Source organism: Hypanus sabinus, chromosome 9 (genome assembly GCF_030144855.1).
Source record: "Hypanus sabinus isolate sHypSab1 chromosome 9, sHypSab1.hap1, whole genome shotgun sequence".
NCBI lineage: Eukaryota > Metazoa > Chordata > Chondrichthyes > Myliobatiformes > Dasyatidae > Hypanus > Hypanus sabinus.
In genome coordinates this window covers 110038248-110060352 of record NC_082714.1, presented here as the reverse complement: position 1 = coordinate 110060352, position 22105 = coordinate 110038248, and the positions used below count along the sequence as shown (strand labels likewise).

At 42.1% G+C, this 22105-nt stretch overlaps 1 protein-coding gene across 5 annotated transcripts in view; it reads right to left on the bottom strand.

Annotated features, from left to right (window-relative positions):
- pcif1 (phosphorylated CTD interacting factor 1) overlaps positions 1–22105 on the bottom strand; it is a 110284-nt gene that overhangs the window by 81043 nt on the left and 7136 nt on the right. For all 5 annotated transcript variants that reach the window (XR_009514047.1, XM_059980410.1, XM_059980408.1 and 2 more), the window contains 2 exons: positions 15868–16013; positions 11552–11676 (listed from right to left, as the gene is read on the bottom strand). Coding sequence is in view for 4 of the 5 variants with exons in the window: in XM_059980410.1 (XP_059836393.1) it covers positions 11552–11676; positions 15868–15997 (255 nt within the window). In the remaining variant the exon portion in view is untranslated. The remainder of the gene's footprint in view (positions 1–11551; positions 11677–15867; positions 16014–22105) is intronic.

Below are 22105 nucleotides of genomic sequence, written 5' to 3'. Positions count from 1 at the left end.
CTTACTTTTTGTATCACCAACTTCTACATTAAACATTCAAAATTTCTACCACCAGTTTCCTATCACAAGGAATTTTCCCCAGTACACACACCTTCCCCTTAGCATTCCGAAGGAACTGTCTGCTCTTCCATCTTTACCAAATAGTTTTCCCATACAACTACAGTAGATGCAGTAGATACAGTAGATCATCTTGCCACCCACCATCAAGGATTCCAGCTGAAGCAGTGTTTCAGTGTACTTCTTCCAAAGCAATGTATTGTAGAATGTGCATAATAGGGTCTCTTATACACCAGAAATACCAAACACAAATTGGGTGACTTCTTTGCAGAACACCGGTATTCAATCCTTCAGCTTGAGCCCGAGCTTCTTGTTTCCTGTCATCTTGGCATCTTGTCAGCATAATGCTTTGCAGCAGCAGCAACTGAGATTCAATTCCCACCACGGTCCAGTTTCCTCTCATATACATTTCAAAGGTGTACAGGTAGTAAATCGTGGTCATGCTATGCTGGTATTGGAATTGTGGCAACACTTGTGGGCTACGTAGGGCACTAGTGGGCTGTGTTGGTCATTGATGCAAACTTTGCACCTCACTGTATTTTTCGTTGTACACATGACAAATAAAGCTAAACTTCTTTATCTCTCTCTGATCTATCTGCATTGTTATAGCGGACAAGTTCTGCTATGGATTTCCTATCTGTAATATTGACTCAGTTATTCTTTCTTTCTTAGTGCCTCCTGAATTGCTGGACATTTTCTACAGCTCTGCATTTTGTACTCCTACATTCCTCTGCCTGAGTTTCCCATTCTGTCTTCATTAACCTGTAATTACATGGCTACACTTGACAACCCAAACTTCACCTTATTTGAGATATTCCCTTTGCCCTATCCATCTATTTCCTCATCCCATCTTTAACTTGAGACATTAACTTTGTTTCTCTTCCCATAGTAGAGGAAGCAGCATCTGTGTGTTTCCAGTATTTTCTGTTTTTATTTAATACAAATCAGAGTTGACAATATTGATGGATCTTCAAGATCCATTCAACTGACATTCATATAAAGCTGGCACAGGAGAGAAGGGTTTCTTTGCAGAATTTATCTGATACTCTGGAAAAATTGAGATATGATTAGTTTCAGTGAAAGTGAGAGGTTTCTTACAAAAAGACCGAAATTGACAGATTTCTGTCCCAGGCTGCATTTATAAACTGAGCAATTATACATTCTAGAGCTAAGAAAACCCAAAGAAAAAATATACTGTATATTACCATTCCAGCATCTCCCACACAAAGGCAAGGTAATAGGTGATCTACATTTAGAAGAGATTTGCCCATCGCAATCAATTCCATTTTTTCCTTGCAATCTCAGTTAGGTCCAGTCATCCCATACACAGCAACCACTTAGAATGCATGAGTTTGTTTTACTAAACGTAATCTCAGAAGCAATTCCAGTAGCATTTAACCAATAAAATAATCTACTTTAGCATCAGAATGGATTTCCTGTAGCCGTGTGCTACACGCAGCGCTAAAATAATGACACGGAGTCGGTAAACTGCAGTTAAAGAAGATTTTATTCGAACTTCACAGCCTTGCTTTAAAGTCTCCCTGATCCCACCCTCCCTGAGCGCGGATGCTGTAGGGGCACGTACTCAGAATCCTGCGCAGGCTTTTCCCTTTGTTGGTGAAGCAGACCTGGCGCCCTTTTGGGACTGGCCTTTGTGCCGGCACGCTGGCTATTTTTGAGCCGGTTCGAGTGCGCTAGGAAGTGGGTCGCCACATAACCCCCCTCCAGAACCGGCGATACACCCCCCAATGTCCACAGTCTGGGCCGGACCCTGTTTGGGAGGTTGGCCTCTGCGCCACGGTGCTGGAAACTCGACCGGTTGCGCCAAGTCCACCTGGGCCGGTTTGAGTCGGTCCACCGTGAAAACCTCCTCTCCCCCCCCCAACGTCCAGCATGAACGTGGACCCGTTGTTCCTGAGCACCGTAAATGGCCCCTCGTAGGGCTGTTGCAACGGTAGCCGATGCCCATCCCTTCGTACAAACACAAACTTACAGTTCTGCAGGTCTTGGGGTACGCAGGTCGGGTTCTGCCCATGCTGCGAAGTGGGTATGGGGGCCAGGTCACCGAGCCCGTCGCATAGTCTGCCCAGAACTGCTGTGGGTTCTTCCTCTTGCCCCCTTGGGGCTGGTATGAACTCCCTGGGGACGACCAGGGGTGTGCTGTACACCAACTCGGCCAACGAGGCGTGCAGATCATCGTTGGGCGCCGTGCGGATGGCGCGTAGGACCCAGGGAAGCTCATCCACCCAGTTAGCTCCTCTCAGGGGGGCCATGAGAGCCAACTTCAAGTGATGGTGGAAATGCTCCACCAGGCCGTTCGACTGTGGGTGGTAGGCAGTGGTGTGGTGCAGCTGTGTCCCCAAAAGGCTGGCCATAGATGACCACAGGCTGGAGGTGAACTGGGCGCCTCTGTCGGAGGTAATGTGGGCCGGTACACCAAAGCGCGTCACCCAGGTGGCGATCAGTGCCCGGGCGCAAGATTCGGAGGTGGTGTCGGTGAGCGGGATCGCCTCTGGCCATCTTGTGAACCGGTCCAAGATAGTCAGGAGGTGCCGCGCTCCGCGCGACACTGGCAGAGGGCCCACGATATCCACATGAATGTGGTCGAAACGCCGGTGGGTGGGGTGAAACTGCTGCGGCAGAGCTTTGGTGTGCTGCTGCACCTTGGCCGTCAGTCAGTGCATGCACGTTCTGGCCCATTCACTGACCTGCTTGCGGAGTCTGTGCCAAACAAACCTGCTGGAGACCATCCAGATAGTTGTCCTGATGGAGGGGTGGGCTAAATTATGAATGGAGTTGAAAACGCGTCGCCGTCAAGGTGCCGGGACGACGGGACGGGGCTGGCCGGTGGTGACGTCACAGAGTAGGGTCCTCTCACCTGGGCCTACGGGGAGGTCCTGGAGCTGCAAACCGGAGACTGCGGTTCTGTAACTCGGGATCTCCTTGTCTGCCTGCTGCGCCTCTGCCAGCGCCTCAAAGTCTACCCCTTGGGAAAGGGCATGAATGTTAGGGCGAGAGAGTGCGTCCGCCACGACATTGTCCTTACCCGAGACGTGCCGGACATCCGTCGTGTATTCAGAGATGTAGGACAGATGGCGCTGCTGGCGGGACGACCAGGGATTGGACACCTTCGTGAACATAAAGGTAAGTGGTTTGTGGTCCATGAATGCGGTGAAGGGCCTACCTTCTAAGAAGTACCTGAAATGCCGGATTGCCAGGTATAGCGCCAACATTTCCCGGTCGAAAGCACTGTATTTGAGCTCAGGTGTCCGCAGGTGTTTGCTGAAAAACGCCAGGGGTGGCCAGCGACCTGCGATGAGTTGCTCCAGTACCCCACCGACTGCCGTGTTAGATGTGTCCACGGTGAGGGCAGTAGGGACGTCCATTCTGGGGTGCACTAGCATCGCGGCGTTTGCCAAGGCTTCTTTCGTTTTAATGAAAGCGGCGGCGGACTCCTCATCCCAGGTAATGTCCCTGCCCGGACCCGACATCAGGGCGAACAGGGGGCGCATGATTCGGGCGGCTGAAGGGAGGAAGCGGTGGTAGAAATTGACCATACCTACGAATTCCTGAAGGCCTTTGACTGCGGTGGGTCGGGGGAAATGGCGGACCGCATCTACCTTAGCGGGCAGAGGAGTCGCCCCGTCTTTAGTAATCCTGTGGCCCAGGAAGTCGATGGTGTCGAGCCCAAACTGGCATTTGGCTGGGTTGATTGTTAGACCGTACTCACTCAGTTGGGCGTAGAGTTGACGGAGGTGGGACGGATGCTCCTGACGACTGCTGCTGGCTATGAGGATGTCGTCCAAATAGATGAATGCGAAGTCCAGGTCGCGTCCCACCGCGTCCATTAACCGCTGGAACATCTGTGCGGCATTCTTCCGGCATGCGGAGGAACTCGAAAAGGCCGAACAGGGTGATGAGAGCCGTTTTGGGGACGTCGTCCGGATGCATCGGGATTTGATGGCATCCCCGGACGAGGTCTACCTTGGAGAAGATCCGTGCGCCGTGCAGGTTTGCTGCAAAGTCCTGAATGTGCGGCACAGGGTAGCGGTCCGGTGTGGTGGCCTTGTTCAGCCTGCGGTAGTCGCCGCATGGTCTCCAGCCCCCTGTCGCTTTGGGCACCATGTGCAGGGGGGAGGCCCATGGGCTGTCGGACCGCCGGATGATCCCCAATTCCTCCATCCTCTTGAACTCCTCCTTCGCCAGTCGGAGCTTGTCCAGGGGAAGCCTTCGAGCACGGGCGTGGAGGGGTGGTCCCTGGGTCGGGATGTGGTGCTGTACGCTGTGTCAGGGCATGGCTGTCGTGAACTGTGGTGCCAGAACCGATGGGAAATCCGCCAGGACTTTGGTGAAGTCGTTGTCGGACAGCGTGATGGAGTCGAGGTGTGGGGCTGGCAACTGGGCTTCTCCCAGGGAGAACGTCTGAAAGGTCTCGGCGTGGACCAGCCTCTGCCTCGGCAGGTCGACCAGCAGGCTGTGAGCCCGCAAAAAATCTGCACCCAGAAGTGGTTGGGCTACGGCGGCCAGTGTGAAGTCCCAAGTGAACCGGCTGGAGCTGAACTGTAGCTGCACCGTACGGGTGCCATAGGTCCTTACCGTGCTGCTGTTCATGGCCCTTGGGGGGGGACCCGGTGCCCTGTTGCAGGTGTTGTAATTCGTCGGAGGTAAGACGCTGATCTCGGCACCGGTGTCGACCAAAAAACGGCGTCCCGACCTCTTGTCCCACACATAGAGGAGGCTATCCTGAAGGCCAGCCGCCTTAGCCATCAGCGGCGGCTGGCCCTGGCGTTTCCCGGGAACTTGCAGGGTGGGCTACAGCGGCGGGCTTCTGCACCCCACCGCTGGTGGTAGAAGCACCATTGTTCGTTGGGCTCCTCACCCCTGCCTCTGGGGTTAGCGGGCTCTGTGGCCGGGCATGGTCTGGTCTGCTGCTGGGAGCGTGGCCTGGTGATCTGTGTGACAGACGCCCCACTCACCTTCTTGGCGTACCACAGCAAGTCCACCTGGGCTGCCACCTTCCGGGGGTCGCTGAAATCCGCGTTGGACAGCAGCAGGCGTATGTCCTCGGGCAGCAGCTCCAGGAATGCCTGCTCAAACATGAGGCAGGGTTTGTGTCCGCTGGCCAGAGACAACAACTCATTCATTAAAGCCGATGGGAGGTCTGTCTCCCAAGCCATCCAGGTGCAGTAAACGGGCAGCCCGCTCACGCCATAAGAGTCCAAAAGTCCTTATGAGCAGGGCTTTGAATTCCGTGTACTTGTCATCCGCTGGGGGAGACTGTACGAACTCCTCAACCTGGACCGCTGGGTCCTGGTCGAGGGAGCTCACCACGTAGTAGTAACGTGCGTCCTCTGAGGTTATCTGCCGAACGTGGAATTGGGCTTCTGCTTGCTGGAACCATAGGTGAGGTCGCAGCGTCCAGAAGCTTGGCAGTTTCAACGAAACCGCATGAACAGATGCAGCGTCGGTCATCTCCGGTCCAAAAATCGTTTGGACCGTCGGAGTCACCAATTGTAGCGGTGTGCTACACGCAGCACTAAAATAACGACATGGAGTCGGTAAACTGCAGTTAAAGAATATTTTATTCGAACTTCACAGCCTTGCTTTAAAGCCTCCCTGATCTCGCCCTCCCCGGGCGCGGATGCTGTAGGGGGCACGTACTCACAATCCTGCGCAGGCTTTTCCCTTTGTTGGTGAAGCAGACCTGGCGCCCTTTTGGGACTGACCTTTGTGCCGGCGCGCTGGCTATTTGTGAGCCGGTTCGAGTGCGCTAGGAAGTGGGTCGCCACATTCCATTGGTTAATCATCTCCCTCACTTAGCATCTAGTTCTGAAAGATGAAGAAATACTAGTCTCTGTTAATGGTGGAAACAATTACTTCAATACACTTCCACACTTAAGCATTCACAATTCACATAAGTAACTTGCTAATGAAATAATTCAAGTTACGTGATTCTACAAAAGTTCCATGGTTTCAAATCATAACACTGGCCCAACGTTCAAATTATGAACTAAGCTTCAAGATTCAGGATGGACCAAGGCTAATTTGAGAATAATGGGACTCTTTACATTAGATAAGGGAAAAAATTACTCAGGAATTCTGCTCCTGATCATTACCTATGCTAAAAAATGTGGGCTGTAAAAACAACAGCTGAAATGGGTAAGCTAGCACATTTGTTAAATTTGAAAACAAGATAATTTTATTTATTATATTTTGTTGTGGTAATTGAACAGAATGTTCAGTAAAAAATGACAATTCCTACTTAATTAGCTTACAAAGAAATATAGCCATGGGATATACATCATGCCACTATTTCAACAATTAATTAATCAGCCCAAATTTATTGACTAGGACCAATTAATCAGACATGGGCTTCTCAACGGGCAAAATATCTCAACACAAATGGCAAACAAACACCAGCTGTATACAAAGACTTCCTGATAAATGAACAGAATGCAATGCAGAGCAATTCTGACAGTAACTGAAGGTTCAAAGTTATTGCACAATAATGATATCAAATAATTTAATCTAAAGAATGCTCTTAAACCTAATCAAGTCAGTATAAGACTGTAAAGGTCACATGGGCACCTTTGATGCAACAACCACTTTCCTCTATTCATTTCTGCCTTTATCCACTCTTGTTCTACATTTAAGGTTGAAATCAGTTGTTTAACGTCTTCCTCCATCAGTCCACAGCCCACCATAGGATGGTAATAGTACAGGTTCCGAGGTTTTTTTGTTCCACATCAGTTTTATAATTTTGTACAAGAACTCTTAATTGCTAATAAGTCTGATTTGATCTTTAGTGTATTCATTTGCTCTATGCTCAATGTTATGGTACACGTTGAAGTCTTATGAAGTATTGCATTTCCAATCTTCCAGATGGTCCAAGTCTTTCATCCAAGCAAGTGGTTAAAGTATCGAGAGCAGATTGAGGCTGAAATTTTGACATCACTCTGATTTTTTTCTAATTCAGACTTGCTTCAATTTAGCTAGCTGGCCAATAACATAGGCCTTTTTTACTTTTAAGGTCCCTTCATATGTGATGGTTGCTCTGTGTACCATTTTTATTTCATTACTGCAATCTTATGTCATTTTTCCTCAGCAATAATTTTCACTCTATATTTTGTTGTACTTTTATGCAGGTTTTCTATTATTTCCTTTACCTCTCTGCAATTGCAATTATTACTTCAATATTATTTCCGAAACAAAGACAGTCAATTCTTCTTCCTCCAAATTTCATTATTTCAGTGAAGCTCTGAGGGATCTGGCAAAATTTGTTCAGTGACAAATACATAGGCTGAAAATAGAGCCTTGCTGTACACCTAGTATGGTAATTAGGAATCCATTACTACTTATATTGTTGTAAAGTTCTTAAACAAGACTTATGATTGTAGACTGACAACGTGCTTCTTCATTGTCGGTTTAACCTAACAAGTTTTTGTTAGTCTTTGAAATTATGACAGAAAATGGAATAAGCAAAGCAAAATTGAAATGAATCATAGAGGGATGTGCAGGATTCAAAGAGACTTTCATCACAAAAACAATAAAAGTTTTCTGAATCTGGAAAAGAGAACCATGAATTGTCAACTAAAGTATATGCAATAAAAGACTTGCTTACTGAAAAAGTACAATGGAAAAGCCAGATCCAGAAATAATAACACAACTAAAGAGGATGCAGAACAGAAAATAAAAACAAAACTTTAACCTTTGAGAGCAGTTGAAGAAACATGGAAGACAGACAAACTGGCATTGAATATTTTTATGAGAATATGATGCAAGAGTACGCTACTTGGCCCTTTGAGCCTGCTCCACCATTCATAAACATCATGACTGATCTCCCTCAGGTTGATTTCCTTACACTATCAAAGTTCAAAGTAAATTTATCATCGAAGTACATATGTCACCATGCACAACCCTGTGATTCATTTTTTTGCAGCCATACTCAATAAATCCATAACAGAATAATAACCATAATAGAATCAATGAAAGACTGCATCAACTTAGGCACTCCACTACAAGTGTGCAAAAGACAACAAACTGCAAATACAAGAAGAGAAGTAATAATAATTAATAAATTAGCAATACATATCAAGAACATAAGATGAAGAGTCCTTGAAAGTGAGTCCACAGGTTGTGAGGACATTTCAATGATGGGGCAGATGAATTTGAGTGAAGTTATTCCCCCTTTGGTTCAACAGCCTGATGGTTAGGGGTAAATGTTCCTGAACCCAGTAGTGTGACTCCTGAGAGTCCTGTACCTTCTTCCTGTTGGCAGCAGTGAGAAGGAGCATCAACTGAGTGGTGGGGGGCCCTGATGATGGATGCTGTTTTCCTACAACAACGCTTTGTGTAGATGTACTCATTGGTGGGGAAGGCTTTACCCATAATGGACTGGGCTGTATCCACTACTTTTTGTGAGATTTTCCATTCAAGGACATAGGTGTTTCCATACCAGGCTGTGATGCAGCCAGTCAAATACTCTCCACCACACATCTATAGAAGTTTGCCAAAGTTTTAGATGTTATGCCAGAAATCTTCACAAACACCTAAGGAAGCAGAGATATTGCCGTGATTTCTTCGTAACTGCACTTACATGCTGGACCAAGCACAGGTGCTCCAAAATAATAACACTGAGGAATTGAAAGTTGCAACCCTCCTCACCGCTGGTCCCCCGATGAGGACTGGCTTATGGACCTCTACTTTCCTACTCCAAGTCAATAATCAGTGCTTTGGTCTTGCTAACTTTAATCAATAGGTTGTTGATGTGGAACCACTTCAGCCCGATATTCAATGTCCTTCCTATATGCTGATTCATCACAACCTTTTATTTGGCCTACAACAGTGATGTCATCAGCAAACTTGAACGTGGTACTGGAGCTGTGCTTAGCTAGTCATTAAGTGTAATGCGAGAAGAGCAGGGCTAAGCACACAGCCTTGTGGTGCAACTGGGCTGATGGAGATTGTAGAGATGTTGTTGCCAATCTGAACTGAGTGGGATCTGCAAGTGAGGAAATCTAAGATCCAATTTCACAACGAGGTATCGAGGCCAAGGTCTTGAAAATTATTGATTAGCTTTGAGGGAATGACGGTATTGAATGCCGAGTTGTAGTTGATAAGGTGCATGCTAATGTATGCATCCTTGCTGCCCGGATGTTCCAGGGTTGAGTGAAGAGACAATGAGATTATATCTGCTGTGGATCTGTTGCTCTGGTAGACAAATTGGATCAGATCCAAAACTCTTCTCAGTCAGGAGTCGATATCTTTCATCACCAACCTCTCAAAATACTTCATCACTGTGAATGCAAGTGCTGCTAGATGATAGTCATTGAGGCAGGTTTCCACATTCTTCTTAGGAACTGGTATAAGTGAAATCTGCTTGAAGCAGGTAGGTACCTTAGACTGCTAAAGTGAGAGGTTAAAGACTCCAGCCAGTTGAACCATACAGATCTTCAGCACTTGACCAGGTATCCTCATCTGGGACCGGATGCTTTTTGTAGGTTCACCCTCCTGAAGGCTGTTCAAACGTCAGCCTCAGAGACTAAAATCACATGATCAATGAGGGCTGTGGGAGTTCGTGATGATTCCACTGTGTTTTGACAGTCAAAGCGAGCATAGAAAGCATCGAGCTCATCTGAAAGTGAAGCCCTGTTATCACCTATGTTGCTTGATTTTACTTCATAAGAGGTAATAGCATTCAAGCCTTGCTCAACTATTGAGCATCCCTCATTGATTCAAATTTGCCACTTTGTTCGTGAGATGGTTTTCTGGAGATTGTTCCTAGACCTATTGTAATTTTGTTGCTCACCAGACTTGGATGCCTTAGATTTGGCCCTCAGCAGATAGCGGATTTCATGGTTCATACAGGGTTTCTGGTTGGGGAAGACTCTGAATGATTTTGTGGGGACCTGTTTTAATAAAGTCCATGACAACCATGGTGAATTTATTCAGATCCACAGATGAATCCTTGAACAAGCCCTAATCGACTAACTCGAAGCAATACCGTAGCCACTCCTCTGCCTCCCGCAACCACCTCCATTGATCTAATCTCTGGAACTTTGCTCTTTAGTTTCTGCCTGTGTACAGCCAAGTGATCAATTTACTGAAATGTAGTCTGGGCATGGAACAGTAAGTATTCCTTACCTTGGCCTTAGTATAACTGTGGTTTAGTGTGTTGGGGCCTCTGGTACTACAGGTTATATGTTGATAGTAATTGGGCAGAGATTTTCTTTAAACAAGTCTGATTGAAGTCCCCAACTATGATTTGAAATGCGTTGGGCAGACTGTTTATTACTTGGAGACAGCATCGTGCAGTAGCTCAAGCATTATAGCTGGTTGCTGGTGGTATGTAAACTGCGATGGAGGAGAACTCACTAGATAAATGGAACATTAGGTGTTCAACGTAAGGGGAACATGAATTCGACAAAACTGCCACATCAGAGCACCACCCACAGTTTACCATCTCCACTTTTTTGCCTTTTCCAAAGCATCAGTTTGGTCCATCCTGTGAATCAAGAATCCTTTGGGTCTGATTGCCACATCTGGTGTGCTGGGAGTAAACCATGTCTCAGAAACACACAGAACTCAACAATCTCTCATTTCCCTCCAATGCAGCAATCAGGTCTTCAATTTTGATCTCCAGTGACTGCACATTTGCTAACAAGATGATGGTTAGAAGGGAGTTTCATTTCTATGTTTCAGCCTGGCTTGGAGCTCCCCCTCCCACCTCATTTCTGGCCATGGCAATGAACCTTCATCTGCTTAAACATGCCGCATCTGCTTGCTTGAGAGTTAAATCTGCTGAGTCTTTCAGAAGGTCGTGATATCTGTAGTTCATTAGGTTGATTTAAAAGTACATTGCTTAAAGGGAAATTACATGCTGTATATTGCAGTGAGAGTAATTCAAAAGGGATATATTTAGTCCGTAGAAAGTCACTGTGGTTCACTGGTGCTATCTTAAAGGGGCACCTTAAATCCTCATAGCCAGTTACAGAATACTTGCAGAACAAGAGAAATACAGTCATTCATAAAGTTTTTAAAAAATCTACAAAATTAGATAATCTAATGATTATAGTAAAAAATTAATAATAGTTTCTATAAAAATGGAATCAAGACTAACATAACAACTATCAATTATTACCTATTAGAATATTTGAGGCTTGTGTTTGTTTGCAACATTCTGGAACAAGCTGGATTCAGATCATGAAGAATCACCACGGAGCAAATATTTGGTTTTAATCACTTTATAACATCCTACCAAAATTCACAAGTCTTATCGTTAATATTAAACACAATAAACACCAAGTGCAGAGAGGCAACGATTCTTTATTTACCAGTACTTATTAACAGTGGACCCAGTCAGGGAAGATAACTCACCTGCAAACAATACACTTTGCATTAGCATTATGCCCTCCTGAGTCTTTGAGTCTAAAAACGGGAGAGTAATGTTTTGACCAAGACTTACATGATGCAGGTTAAGAATTTGGTTACTTACAATGATGTCATGCTGTCCAAACACAGGCATTTCCCACAGTGACTGATTGGTAAACTTATTGAAGTAATATGGCCTGTTTTCTCTCCTACTCCAACACTTTGACCATCCTGCCTGCACCAGCTCATCTGAAAAGAATACACTCAAGGTTAAAATTAATTAAAAATGAAGTGAAATGAACTGTCAATGACACATAAAATTTACTTTAACCAAATATTAGTCAAGGTGAAGTCATGCCATCTTGTTTTTATCAGGTTAGCTAAGAATTTGAAAATAGTGCTGTATTCAACTTAATGAAGTGCCAGATGCACTGAGATTAAAGTTTTAAAGCTTGTCTAGCAAACTGAAGTATAGTAGATTGGACATGCATCTTCCATTCTATTCCTCTGCCAGTTTTCATTCTACCCCTCTGGAGACTTTTGTGATTGCACAAAGCTCATATTCACTCATGTACAGGACTGTACATGAATGTAATGGACTACAAACACAAAGTATACTGCAGATGCTGTGTTCAAATCAAGACGTACAAACAAGCTGGATGAGCTCAGCAGGTCGGGCAGCATCCATTGAAATGAGCAGTCAACGTTTTGGGCCAAGACCCTTCGTCAGGACTGAAGGAGGAGGGGGCAGGGACCCTATAAAGAAGGTGGGGGGAGGGTGGAAGTTGCCAGGTGAAAAACCAACCAGAGGGAAGATCAAGGGGTGTGGAGGAGAAAGGCTGGAGAAGTGAAGAAGGAATGAAAGGGGAAAGCACTATGAGTAGTAGAAGGCGGCAGAATCATGAGAGAGGTGACAGGCAGCTAGAAGTAATGGACACTACTAGAAGTAGTGTAATGGAGTGCCTGGTCCTTTTCATTCTTCCCAGTCCACATACACATACAGAAGAAGCAATCAGATAAGTAACTTAATATTTTCTTTGGAGCAAATCACTGCTTGTTTGATAAATGCAAATTCAATGAGTGAACATATGATATAAAAACCCCCTTATGACAAATAGAATTGACAAAGTTTTGAGTGCATCACTTAAAGGGGTTAGAACAAATGAAGATACTTAAGACTAATAAACAACATCTTTATAAGGAGATTAACTGAAATAATAGAGATCATGGTATTTCTAAGTCAATACTTGTTTCCCAACCAATAAAAATGTTGAAAAGTCCAAACTAAGAATGTGAATATTTATAAATTGGCTGTCACACAAAAATCAATCCTTAAAAGACAAAGAAATTCAAAAAATGTAGCTTTAAACAAGCATTAAAGGCAACATTTAAACCTTGCTAATGTCTGTATCTGGTCTCAAAGAAACTTAACAGAAGCCTTTTAAAAACCTACTGAAATTCAGTATTTTTCACAAATGGAAAATCCTTAACCATAAATACCTTCCGACATTTCAGATCTACAAATATGTCACAAGAGGTTTCAAAGACAAAGAAAAGCACAAACACATCAGAATTAGGTTTAATATCACTGGAATATGTCATGAAATTTGTTGTACATAGCACCCTGCACAAACTCCAGGAAAACCACCAGAGGTAATGAGATTGATCCCTGGTTCTAAACACCCCAAACTTCAGAAATATCAAAATTCTATCTACCCAAATCCCATAAGAATTATAAATATTTGAATGATATCACTCCTACTGTCCTAAATTCTGAACTGTCTGTCCTCACGTAATAAACTTGTCATTGCAAGAATCAAATTAAACCCTTGTTAAACTTCCTCTATCACAAGATTGTCTTCTCTTGTGTAGGGAGATCAAACTTGTACAAAATATTCAATATATTCTACATGCAATCTCAAAAAGGCTTGAAATAATTGGAGAAAGACATAACTAATCTCGTATTCAAATCTTATTGCAATTAAGGACAATGTAGCACTTGCCTTAATTAAAAACAGATATTGCTAGAAACAACAATAGGACAGGCAGTATCTATGGAAAGAGTTAATAATTCAAGCTTAAGAACCTTCATCAGAACTCCATTTACTTTCCTATATTTTGCTGTATTTGCATGTTATAACTTCAAATGATTTCTGTAACATCAATAACTTTCAATCTATCAGAATACTAGTTAGGATCACCTAATTATTTTACACTTTTATATTTCAACTTCCGTATCACTGTCTATTTACTAACTATATCACCAAATTATCATCCAATTTTATACCTGCAGCTCACCTGAAATATATTACACTTGACCCCTGCATCCAAATCAGTAATAATAGCTTAGGAACAGTTGGGGCTAATCCCTGTGACACCCTAATGGTTATTACCTCCTAACACAAAGTTTATCCTTTTATTTCTCCAGATTTCTGCCCAATCCACTTCAAATTTTTCCCTATTTAATAATCTTTTGTACAGCAGCTTTTATGAAGACCTTCCGAAAGTCCAAAAACACTATGTCAGTTACTGGCATTTATTTTACTAGATACAAATTCAGAAAGTTTCAAAAAAGTGGTTTATTGACAACTTTAACCTCTTGCTTCAGCAGTCTGAGGTACACACTTGCTTCAAGCAGGACTTAATCATACTGGCAGCCAAGAAAAACATGGTAACCACCCTCAATGACTATTGTCCAGTAGCACTTACATCCACTACGATGAAGTGCTTTGAGAGGATGGTCATGAAGCATATCAATTCCTCCCTGAGGAGTGACTTGGATCCACTCCAATTTGCCTACCATCACAACAGGGTAACAGCAAATTCCATTTCATTGGCTCTGCACATATGCACAGAAAAAATGCACTCATCAGGATACTCTTCAGTGACTACAGCTCAGCATTCAACACTACCATCCCCATGAAATTAATCATTAAGCCCAAAGCCTAGGCTTTGATACCTCTGTGCAACTGGACATTGATTTCCTCACTTGCAGACCCCGGTTAGTATGGATTGGAAACAGTATCTCCTCCACACTCACCATCAGCACATGTGCACCACAAGGCTGTGAGTTTAATACATCTAAGTACATCTCCAATGCCATATTTAAGCTTGCTGACGACACCACTGTTGTTAGGCAAATCAAAGATGGTGACAAAGCAGCATATAGCAGGGAGACTGACAAACTGGTTGAATGGTGGCACAACAAACTCTCACTCAACATCAGCAAAACCAAACAGCTGATTATTGACTACATGAGCAAGAAACTGAGGGCCCATGAGCTAGTCCTCATCAGGGAAAAAGGTGGAAAACGGTAGTAACTTTAAATTCGTTGGTGTTATTTTAGAGGATAAGTTCTGGGACCATAATTTAAGTGATATTACATTATCACTTTACTACTTCTACTTTACTAGAGGCTTGTGCAAATTCATCATGTCCTATAGATGTACAATGGAGAATATCCTGACTGGCTGCACCAGGACCAGAAAAAGCCTAAGTATGGAAAAATCTACAAAAAGTAGTGGATATAGCCCAGCCCTTCAGAGGAAGACCCCTCCTCACCTTTGAGCACATCTATAAGGAGCTCTGCTACAAGAAAGCAGTATCCATCATCAAAAACCTCCCACCATCCAGACCATGCTCTCTTCTTAACTGTTGCTATTGGGCAGGTGGTAAGAGGAGCCTTAGGTCCCACAACCCCAGGCTGATGAACAGTTACTACCCTTCAACCATCAGGCTTCTGAATTCACTCACCTTAACTCTGAACTGACCCCACAACCTATGGATTTACTTTTAAGGACTTTACAACTCATGTTTTCAGTATTATTTATTTTATTATTATTTATTCCTTCTTTGCATTTTTACAAGTTGTCTTCTTTTGCACACTGGTTGCTTGTCAATCTCTGCATGTAATTTTTCATTGATTCTAATGAATTTCTTTGTTCTGTGAATTCCTACAAGAAAATGAATCTCAGGGTAGTGCATGGTGACGTATATACATTTTGATAATAAACTTAATTTGAACTTCGAATTTAAATAGTGTATACATATTTCCTTCTGTTCCAATGATGGGAATCACACTAGAATTGTGAATGATTACAGCCAATGGTTTCACTCTATCCTTAGCCATCACTTTCAATACCCTAGAATGCAGGTCATTAGATACTGGTAATCTAAAACTTTTCAGTCTCATTAACTTCTCAAAAAATTACTAACTGGAATCTCTTTGAGCTCTTTGTTCACTCTATACTTACAGTTCTCCACTATTTCCAAGTTTTCTGCACCTTCTTTCATGAAAACAGAAAAAAAAACTTGATAATTTCTTTGCCAATTTCATTGACACAGATCCACTTGCAATGCTGGAAATGCTTGCCTAGTGAACACAGGACAAAATTAAAGCTTAAAAAATAGGAGAGAATTAATCAGAGGCTTAGCTGTCACCTGGCAGATCCTGCACCAAAGGTTTGCCAGCCTTTGGCGATGAGGGCTGTCCTTGGTCAGAAGTACTTGCTGGACGGATCATTGTTGTGGGATCCCCTGGTTGAGGGCTGCTGTGATTTTCACTTGCCATTTTGTTTGTATCTGCCCTACAAATTAAGAGGACAAGTCAACAATTACCCCATGACACACTTTGTGAAGCAAACATTCTATTCAAGCTAGAATTTGCACTAGTCGCCCAACTGTAAAACTTCCAGTTAAATACCCTAAAATATTAAAACACAAAATCATATCAATTAAGATATAAGAATCAAATAAGTTAAAGTAATAACATTCTCCATTAAGTTTGCAAATTGATTGATACAAAGCAAAAACTAATAATTCTATAGAAATCAATATGACTTCACCTATCTACGCCTTTCCTTGACTCTAGTATCAATCTATTTAAGGTAAAACAAATCATTGTTCAAAGGTTAAGTGCACATGCTCCAATACTGAGTACTTAAGTCCAAATGTGTCAAAGTTCCTTATTGTTTCTTGCTGTAATTGTTGGAGTGGATTCCAGTTAATTGGGACATTGATTAATCCAGACAGCGACTTACTTGGTACAACACTTAAAGAAATAACCTAATCAGGGAAATAGCTGGGATTCCCTTTGTTTATTTGGGAGATGATGCCACTTAATTGGGACAGGATACTTACCAATTTCTAACTACACACACAAAATACTGGTGGAACACCAACGTTTCGGGCCCAGACCCTTTGTCGGGACTTCGTTAGTCCACAGTGCTTCTTCCTATATATGCTGCCTGGCCTGCTGCATTCCACCAGCATTTTGTGTGTGTTGTTTGAATATCCAGCATCTGCAGATTTCCTCTTGTTTGCAGTTTCTAACCAGTGTCTTTTGCGTGAACTTGTGTGGCCATTTGGCATCCTGATTGGCTGCATCATTGCTTGGTATGGGAACTGTACTTCCCTCAATCACAGACCTCTGCAGAGAACGGTGAAGACAGCGCAGCGCATCTGTAGATGTGAACTTCCCACTATGCAGGACATTTACAAAGACAGGTGTGTAAAAAGGGCCCAAAGGATCATTGGGGACCCGAGTCACCCCAACCACAAAATGTACCAGCTGCTACCATCTGGGAAATCGTACTGCAGCATAAAAGCCAGGACCAACAGACTCCGGGACGGCTTCTTCCACCAGGACATCAGACTGATTAACTCATGCTGATACAACTATATTTCTTGTTATATTGACTATCCTGTTGAATATACTATTTATTATAAACTACTATCAACTGTACATTGCACATTTAGACAGAGACGTAAAGATTTTTACTCCTCATGTATACGAAGGATGCAAGTAATAAAGTCAATTCATTACACTGTGCTTAGAGTGAGCAGTTTTTAAATAGCGTCAATTGTGTGTGTTAAAAAAGCATTAATTTTTGCCACCGTTATTTAGCAAGAAATAAGCAGAGACAATTTAGAACTGTTTCACTCACTGTGGTTTCAAACATTCAGACTTCAAGATGCCAGATTACCAGACTGAAAATGAAACTATTTCACTAATTAACAAGTTGGAAACTACAAAGAATTTAAAGGCATCAACAATCATCTTGAATGTTAGAACGAAAAACAAAGAGTTTGAGGATGTAATTGCTGAGAACAATTATATGAAATCAATCCATTATCTGGACTAGGTGTCTGCGTGATTTTGTTCATTTACAGTCAATCAAAAGAATATGGCATTGTACACTGGATGAATTCATGTCGATAACTATTAGGAACAAATACATAGTTTTCTAGTACTGTAGTAGCATTCCAACTTGTTTTGTATTTCATCATTTGTTACTCAGTTAAACGGTAGCTTGCCTTTTTATACTTCTTTAACTATTTCCATGATACTTCCACTAATTGGAGCAACCAGTTAATTGGGCCAAAAGGTATTGGTCCTGATGTGTCCCAATTAATTGGAATCCAATGTATTTATATAATCCAATGCAAGTATTACATAGGTAGAATTTTACTAAATAGAATTTAATTACTGAATCTTAGCACTATGGTAATTAATTGAGATCCCTTCAAGCCCAGAAGTTTCATGCATCTAGAAATAGACCCTTCAGCCCACCATGTCAGTACCAACAACCTTCCCATTCCTAACTGATTCTCCTACCGTCCACCTACAATAGCGTCAATTTAACTTGGCCAATTAATGTAACAAAAATTCATCTATCAGCCAGTACACATTTTAGCACATGGGAAGATACCAGGATATACCAGAGAAAACCATGTAGTCACAGACACAACATGCAAACTCCACACAGAAAGCCAAGGTTGGGATTTAATTTGGGTTTCTAGACTGTGAGGCATTACGCCACCTTAAGGAGTTTCCAGAAAACAATATAGGGATATAGGAGGAATAGGAAGTTTCAGAGTTTGAAGTTGCAGGGTAAATTATTCTATCAGGAAAATAAAATTGGCAGTCAACGTTGTCATTTTCAAAGATTTTCCAAAATCATTATGTAGTGGGGTAACAATTTAGCTAATGAATTTCCTCGTGTTTGCATAGCTAGTGAATTTGCTATTTAGATAACTCTAGCATTATATGTATAAATTCACTAATTAATGAAAATCCCTGCAGTTATTTTAGCAAGTCTTATATTTCATATTCCTATTCCAGAAGATCAAGTACATAAAATATAGCGGAGTACCAAAGATACAGCTTCTTGTAATTGAAGATGATTTCTAATTCTACAAGTTATTTTGTTTATGCATAGTTGCAGAAAATTTATTACTAGTTTGTGGTCAAAAGATATACAGAAAAAAAGTGAAAGAACTCAACAGTAACATTATGGTAAAAGATTGACACAGTAGCCTTCAACCTGTTCAATTTAGTAACATTTAAACAATATGATTCCCTTAGGTCACAATACATTTGAAATTCAACAGGACAAAGGTGCACTGCTAACTGTGATTAAACTAGCAATCTTATTTTCTTTATTAAAATAGTGCAGCATAATACAAGAGAAAATCTGCAGATGCTGGAAATCTAAGAAACACACAAAATGCTGGAGGAACTCTACAGGCTAGGCAGCATCTATGGGGAAAAAAGTACAGTCGACATTTCGAGCCAAGATCCTTTGGCAGGACTGGAAAAAAGATCGCTTTTTCCCTCCAGTCCTGCCAAAGTGACTCCTTCTTATCCTCTGTAGCTTAGACAAAGTGGCATTGCCAGAACCACATGCATTTGCTTCAGAAGAACTATTTGGTCTCTTCTCCAAAAAAACACCAAGCTGTGCTTCACTTCCAGCAATCACAATCTGGGCAAAATGTTCCTACTTTGGGTGGAATTTAACTACTCTAGGAACGAGAGCAAATGAAAAGCAGAGCTGAAGAACACATAGCTTGGATAAAAAATCATTTCTCTCTCCACAGTCGCTGCCGAGTGTTTTCCCGTTTTACTGCATTTGGGAAGCCTAGAACTATGTGATCATCCGTACAAAAATAGTCTTCATAAACCATTCAACTTGAAATATATATGGATTCAGATATATGGTTGCAGATTTTTTTAAAAAGATAAAGCACCTGATCATGAAGCAGCAAAGAAATTCATGATGAGTTTGCCAAGATTGGTATTGATGAAAACCTAACACTAGAGCAGGTTTTCAAAGATGATTGTATTTATACCTCATTCAAAAGCTAAAATACAGTGTACTGTAACCTTTTAATCAAAACACACCATCGTAGGTGGAGACTAATATCCTGGTGCTGTTTGTTGTTGTTCAACAGCTGATTCAGGTATTTTCCCCATGCTGCTGTGCTGCTTTTGTTACCCTGCACTCGTTATATTTATGATGTGTAATAATTTTTACTGTTAGGAACATATCTGTGATGAACAAGTATAAGACAAAGACTATCTACCAGAAGCACATAAATTCAGTGAGAATTTATGGCGATCTCAAGCTATCTCACTGTATATTTCAAAATCCCAAAAAATCTGAGATCTGAAATACACCCAGCCCCATGCATTTTGGGTAAGGGGTATTCAACGTATATTACTTTGTGTTATGTGTGTGAGTTACATGTACTGTATGGTGGACCTTGGTCAGCGGAAACATTGTTTTGTTTGGTGGTATAAGTATGTACAGTTGAATGACAATAAACTGAACTTGAACTTGAAATAAAGAGAAAAACAAGCCAAATGGCAGCTATATACATTACACATACAAAAATATTGATGTTGACATTAGTTCACATAAATTAAAAATTTTCATGACTCTAAAGATTTAGATGATAAGCTGTAATAACTTGATTTTAAAATTTAGGAAATGAACAAAATCCTTTATACAATAGATTCACATCCTGCACCTCAAAAGCCTGCTGAGTACTTCAATACATAGGTACACCAGAAAAGCAAGAAATGCAACTGAAACATCAGCTGCTGTAAACACAGAAGGAACAAAGTACATAAAGTACTGACTAGAATATCAACATCAATACTTCTGCTCTGCAATAACTTCAATTTTCTGCCTGAGAAAGTACTACTGTATGCATGGGCTAAAACCAAAGGTTCAGCTCCAGGTACAGTCCAAATTTATTTTGTGTATCTGGAATACAAAACCCGGTAAAGTATAAAGCTGATGGGTCCATAGCTTTAAAAAGGCAAGAACTCTTACTTACAATTTACCTCACTGCCTTTTATTCATTCATTTTCAGGATCTGCATATCATTGTCATGGGCAAAATTTATTGTCTCCTCTGCAACCAAATTCCCCTTGTCCCACATACAAGGGGTGATTGATATGTTCGTGGCCTAAGGTGGAAGGAGTCAATTTTAGAAAACCTAGCACATTTATTTTCCAACATAGTCCCCTCCTACATTTACATACTTAATCCAGAAGTCGTGGAGCAAATGGATCTTGGACCTCCAGAAAGTGTCCACAGCAGAGGTGATTGATAAGTTTGTGGCCTAAGGTAGGAAGAGATGAGTTATACAGCTCTCTTTACATGCACATGCTGCTTAACTCTTTGAGTGAGTGATTATGCAGAAAGTTAGCAGCACAGTAGCATAGTGGTTAGCACAATGCTTTACAGTACAGGTGACCCGGGTTCAATTCCCACTGCTGCCCATAAGGTGTTTGTACCTTGGGGGACTTGATAGAGGTATTTTAAATTATGAGGGGGATAAATAGAGTTGACGTGGACAGGCTTTTTCCATTGAGAGTAGGGGAGATTCAACCAAGAGGACATGAGTTGAAAGTTAGGGGGCAAAAGTTTAAGGGTAACACGAGGGGGAACTTCTTTACTCAGAGAGTGGTAGGTGTGCATCTGGACCTGACTTGCACTACCGTACTTTCCCTTCTCTAATTATGATTTAAAATTTAAATTTTATTATATTTACTTCGATTTGTACTTCAGGGAGCATGAAGCACAGAAACAATTATCACTGCGATGATTGTACGCTCTAGTAATTGTTTGGTGACAATAAAGTATTTGTATTTGTGTGGAACGAGCTTCCAGTAGAAGTGGTAGAGGTAGGTTTGATATTGTCATTTCCAAAAAAATTGGATAGGTATATGGACTGGAAAGGAATGGAGGGTTATGGGCTGAGTGTAGGTCGGTGAGACTAGGTGAGAGTAAGCATTCGGCATGGACTAGAGGGGCCAAGGTGGCCTGATTCCATGCTGTAATTGTTATATGGTTAAAGTCTGAAGTTAACAACTCATCAAGGGGTGATTGATAAGTTCGTGGCCCACAGTAGGAGATGAATTCATAATCACTCAGAGTTGACTTGCATGTGCATCTAAGGAGAGCTGTATAACTCATCTCCTTCTACCTTAGGCCACGAACGTATCAATCACCCATCTGTGGACACTTTCTGAAGGTCCAAGTTCTGTATGCTCCACAACCACTGGACTAAGTGTGTACATGTCGGAGGGAACTATGTTGAAAAATAAATGTGCTATTTTTTCTAAAATTGATTCCTTCTACCTTAGGCCACAAACATATCAATCACCCCTCGTATTCTCCTCTCCCAAACTGTGACCTAAACTAACTTGCTTATTTTTCTAGTGCTTATGAACGGTCCCAGATACAAAATATTAACTGTTTCTAATTATGCCCTACTGAATATTTCCAACATTTCCAGCATTTTGTTTGCATTTATTGTCCATCCATTACCAGCATCAAGAAGCTGACAGAGCCTTCGTGAACTACTGCAGCCCTTTCAGCAGAGG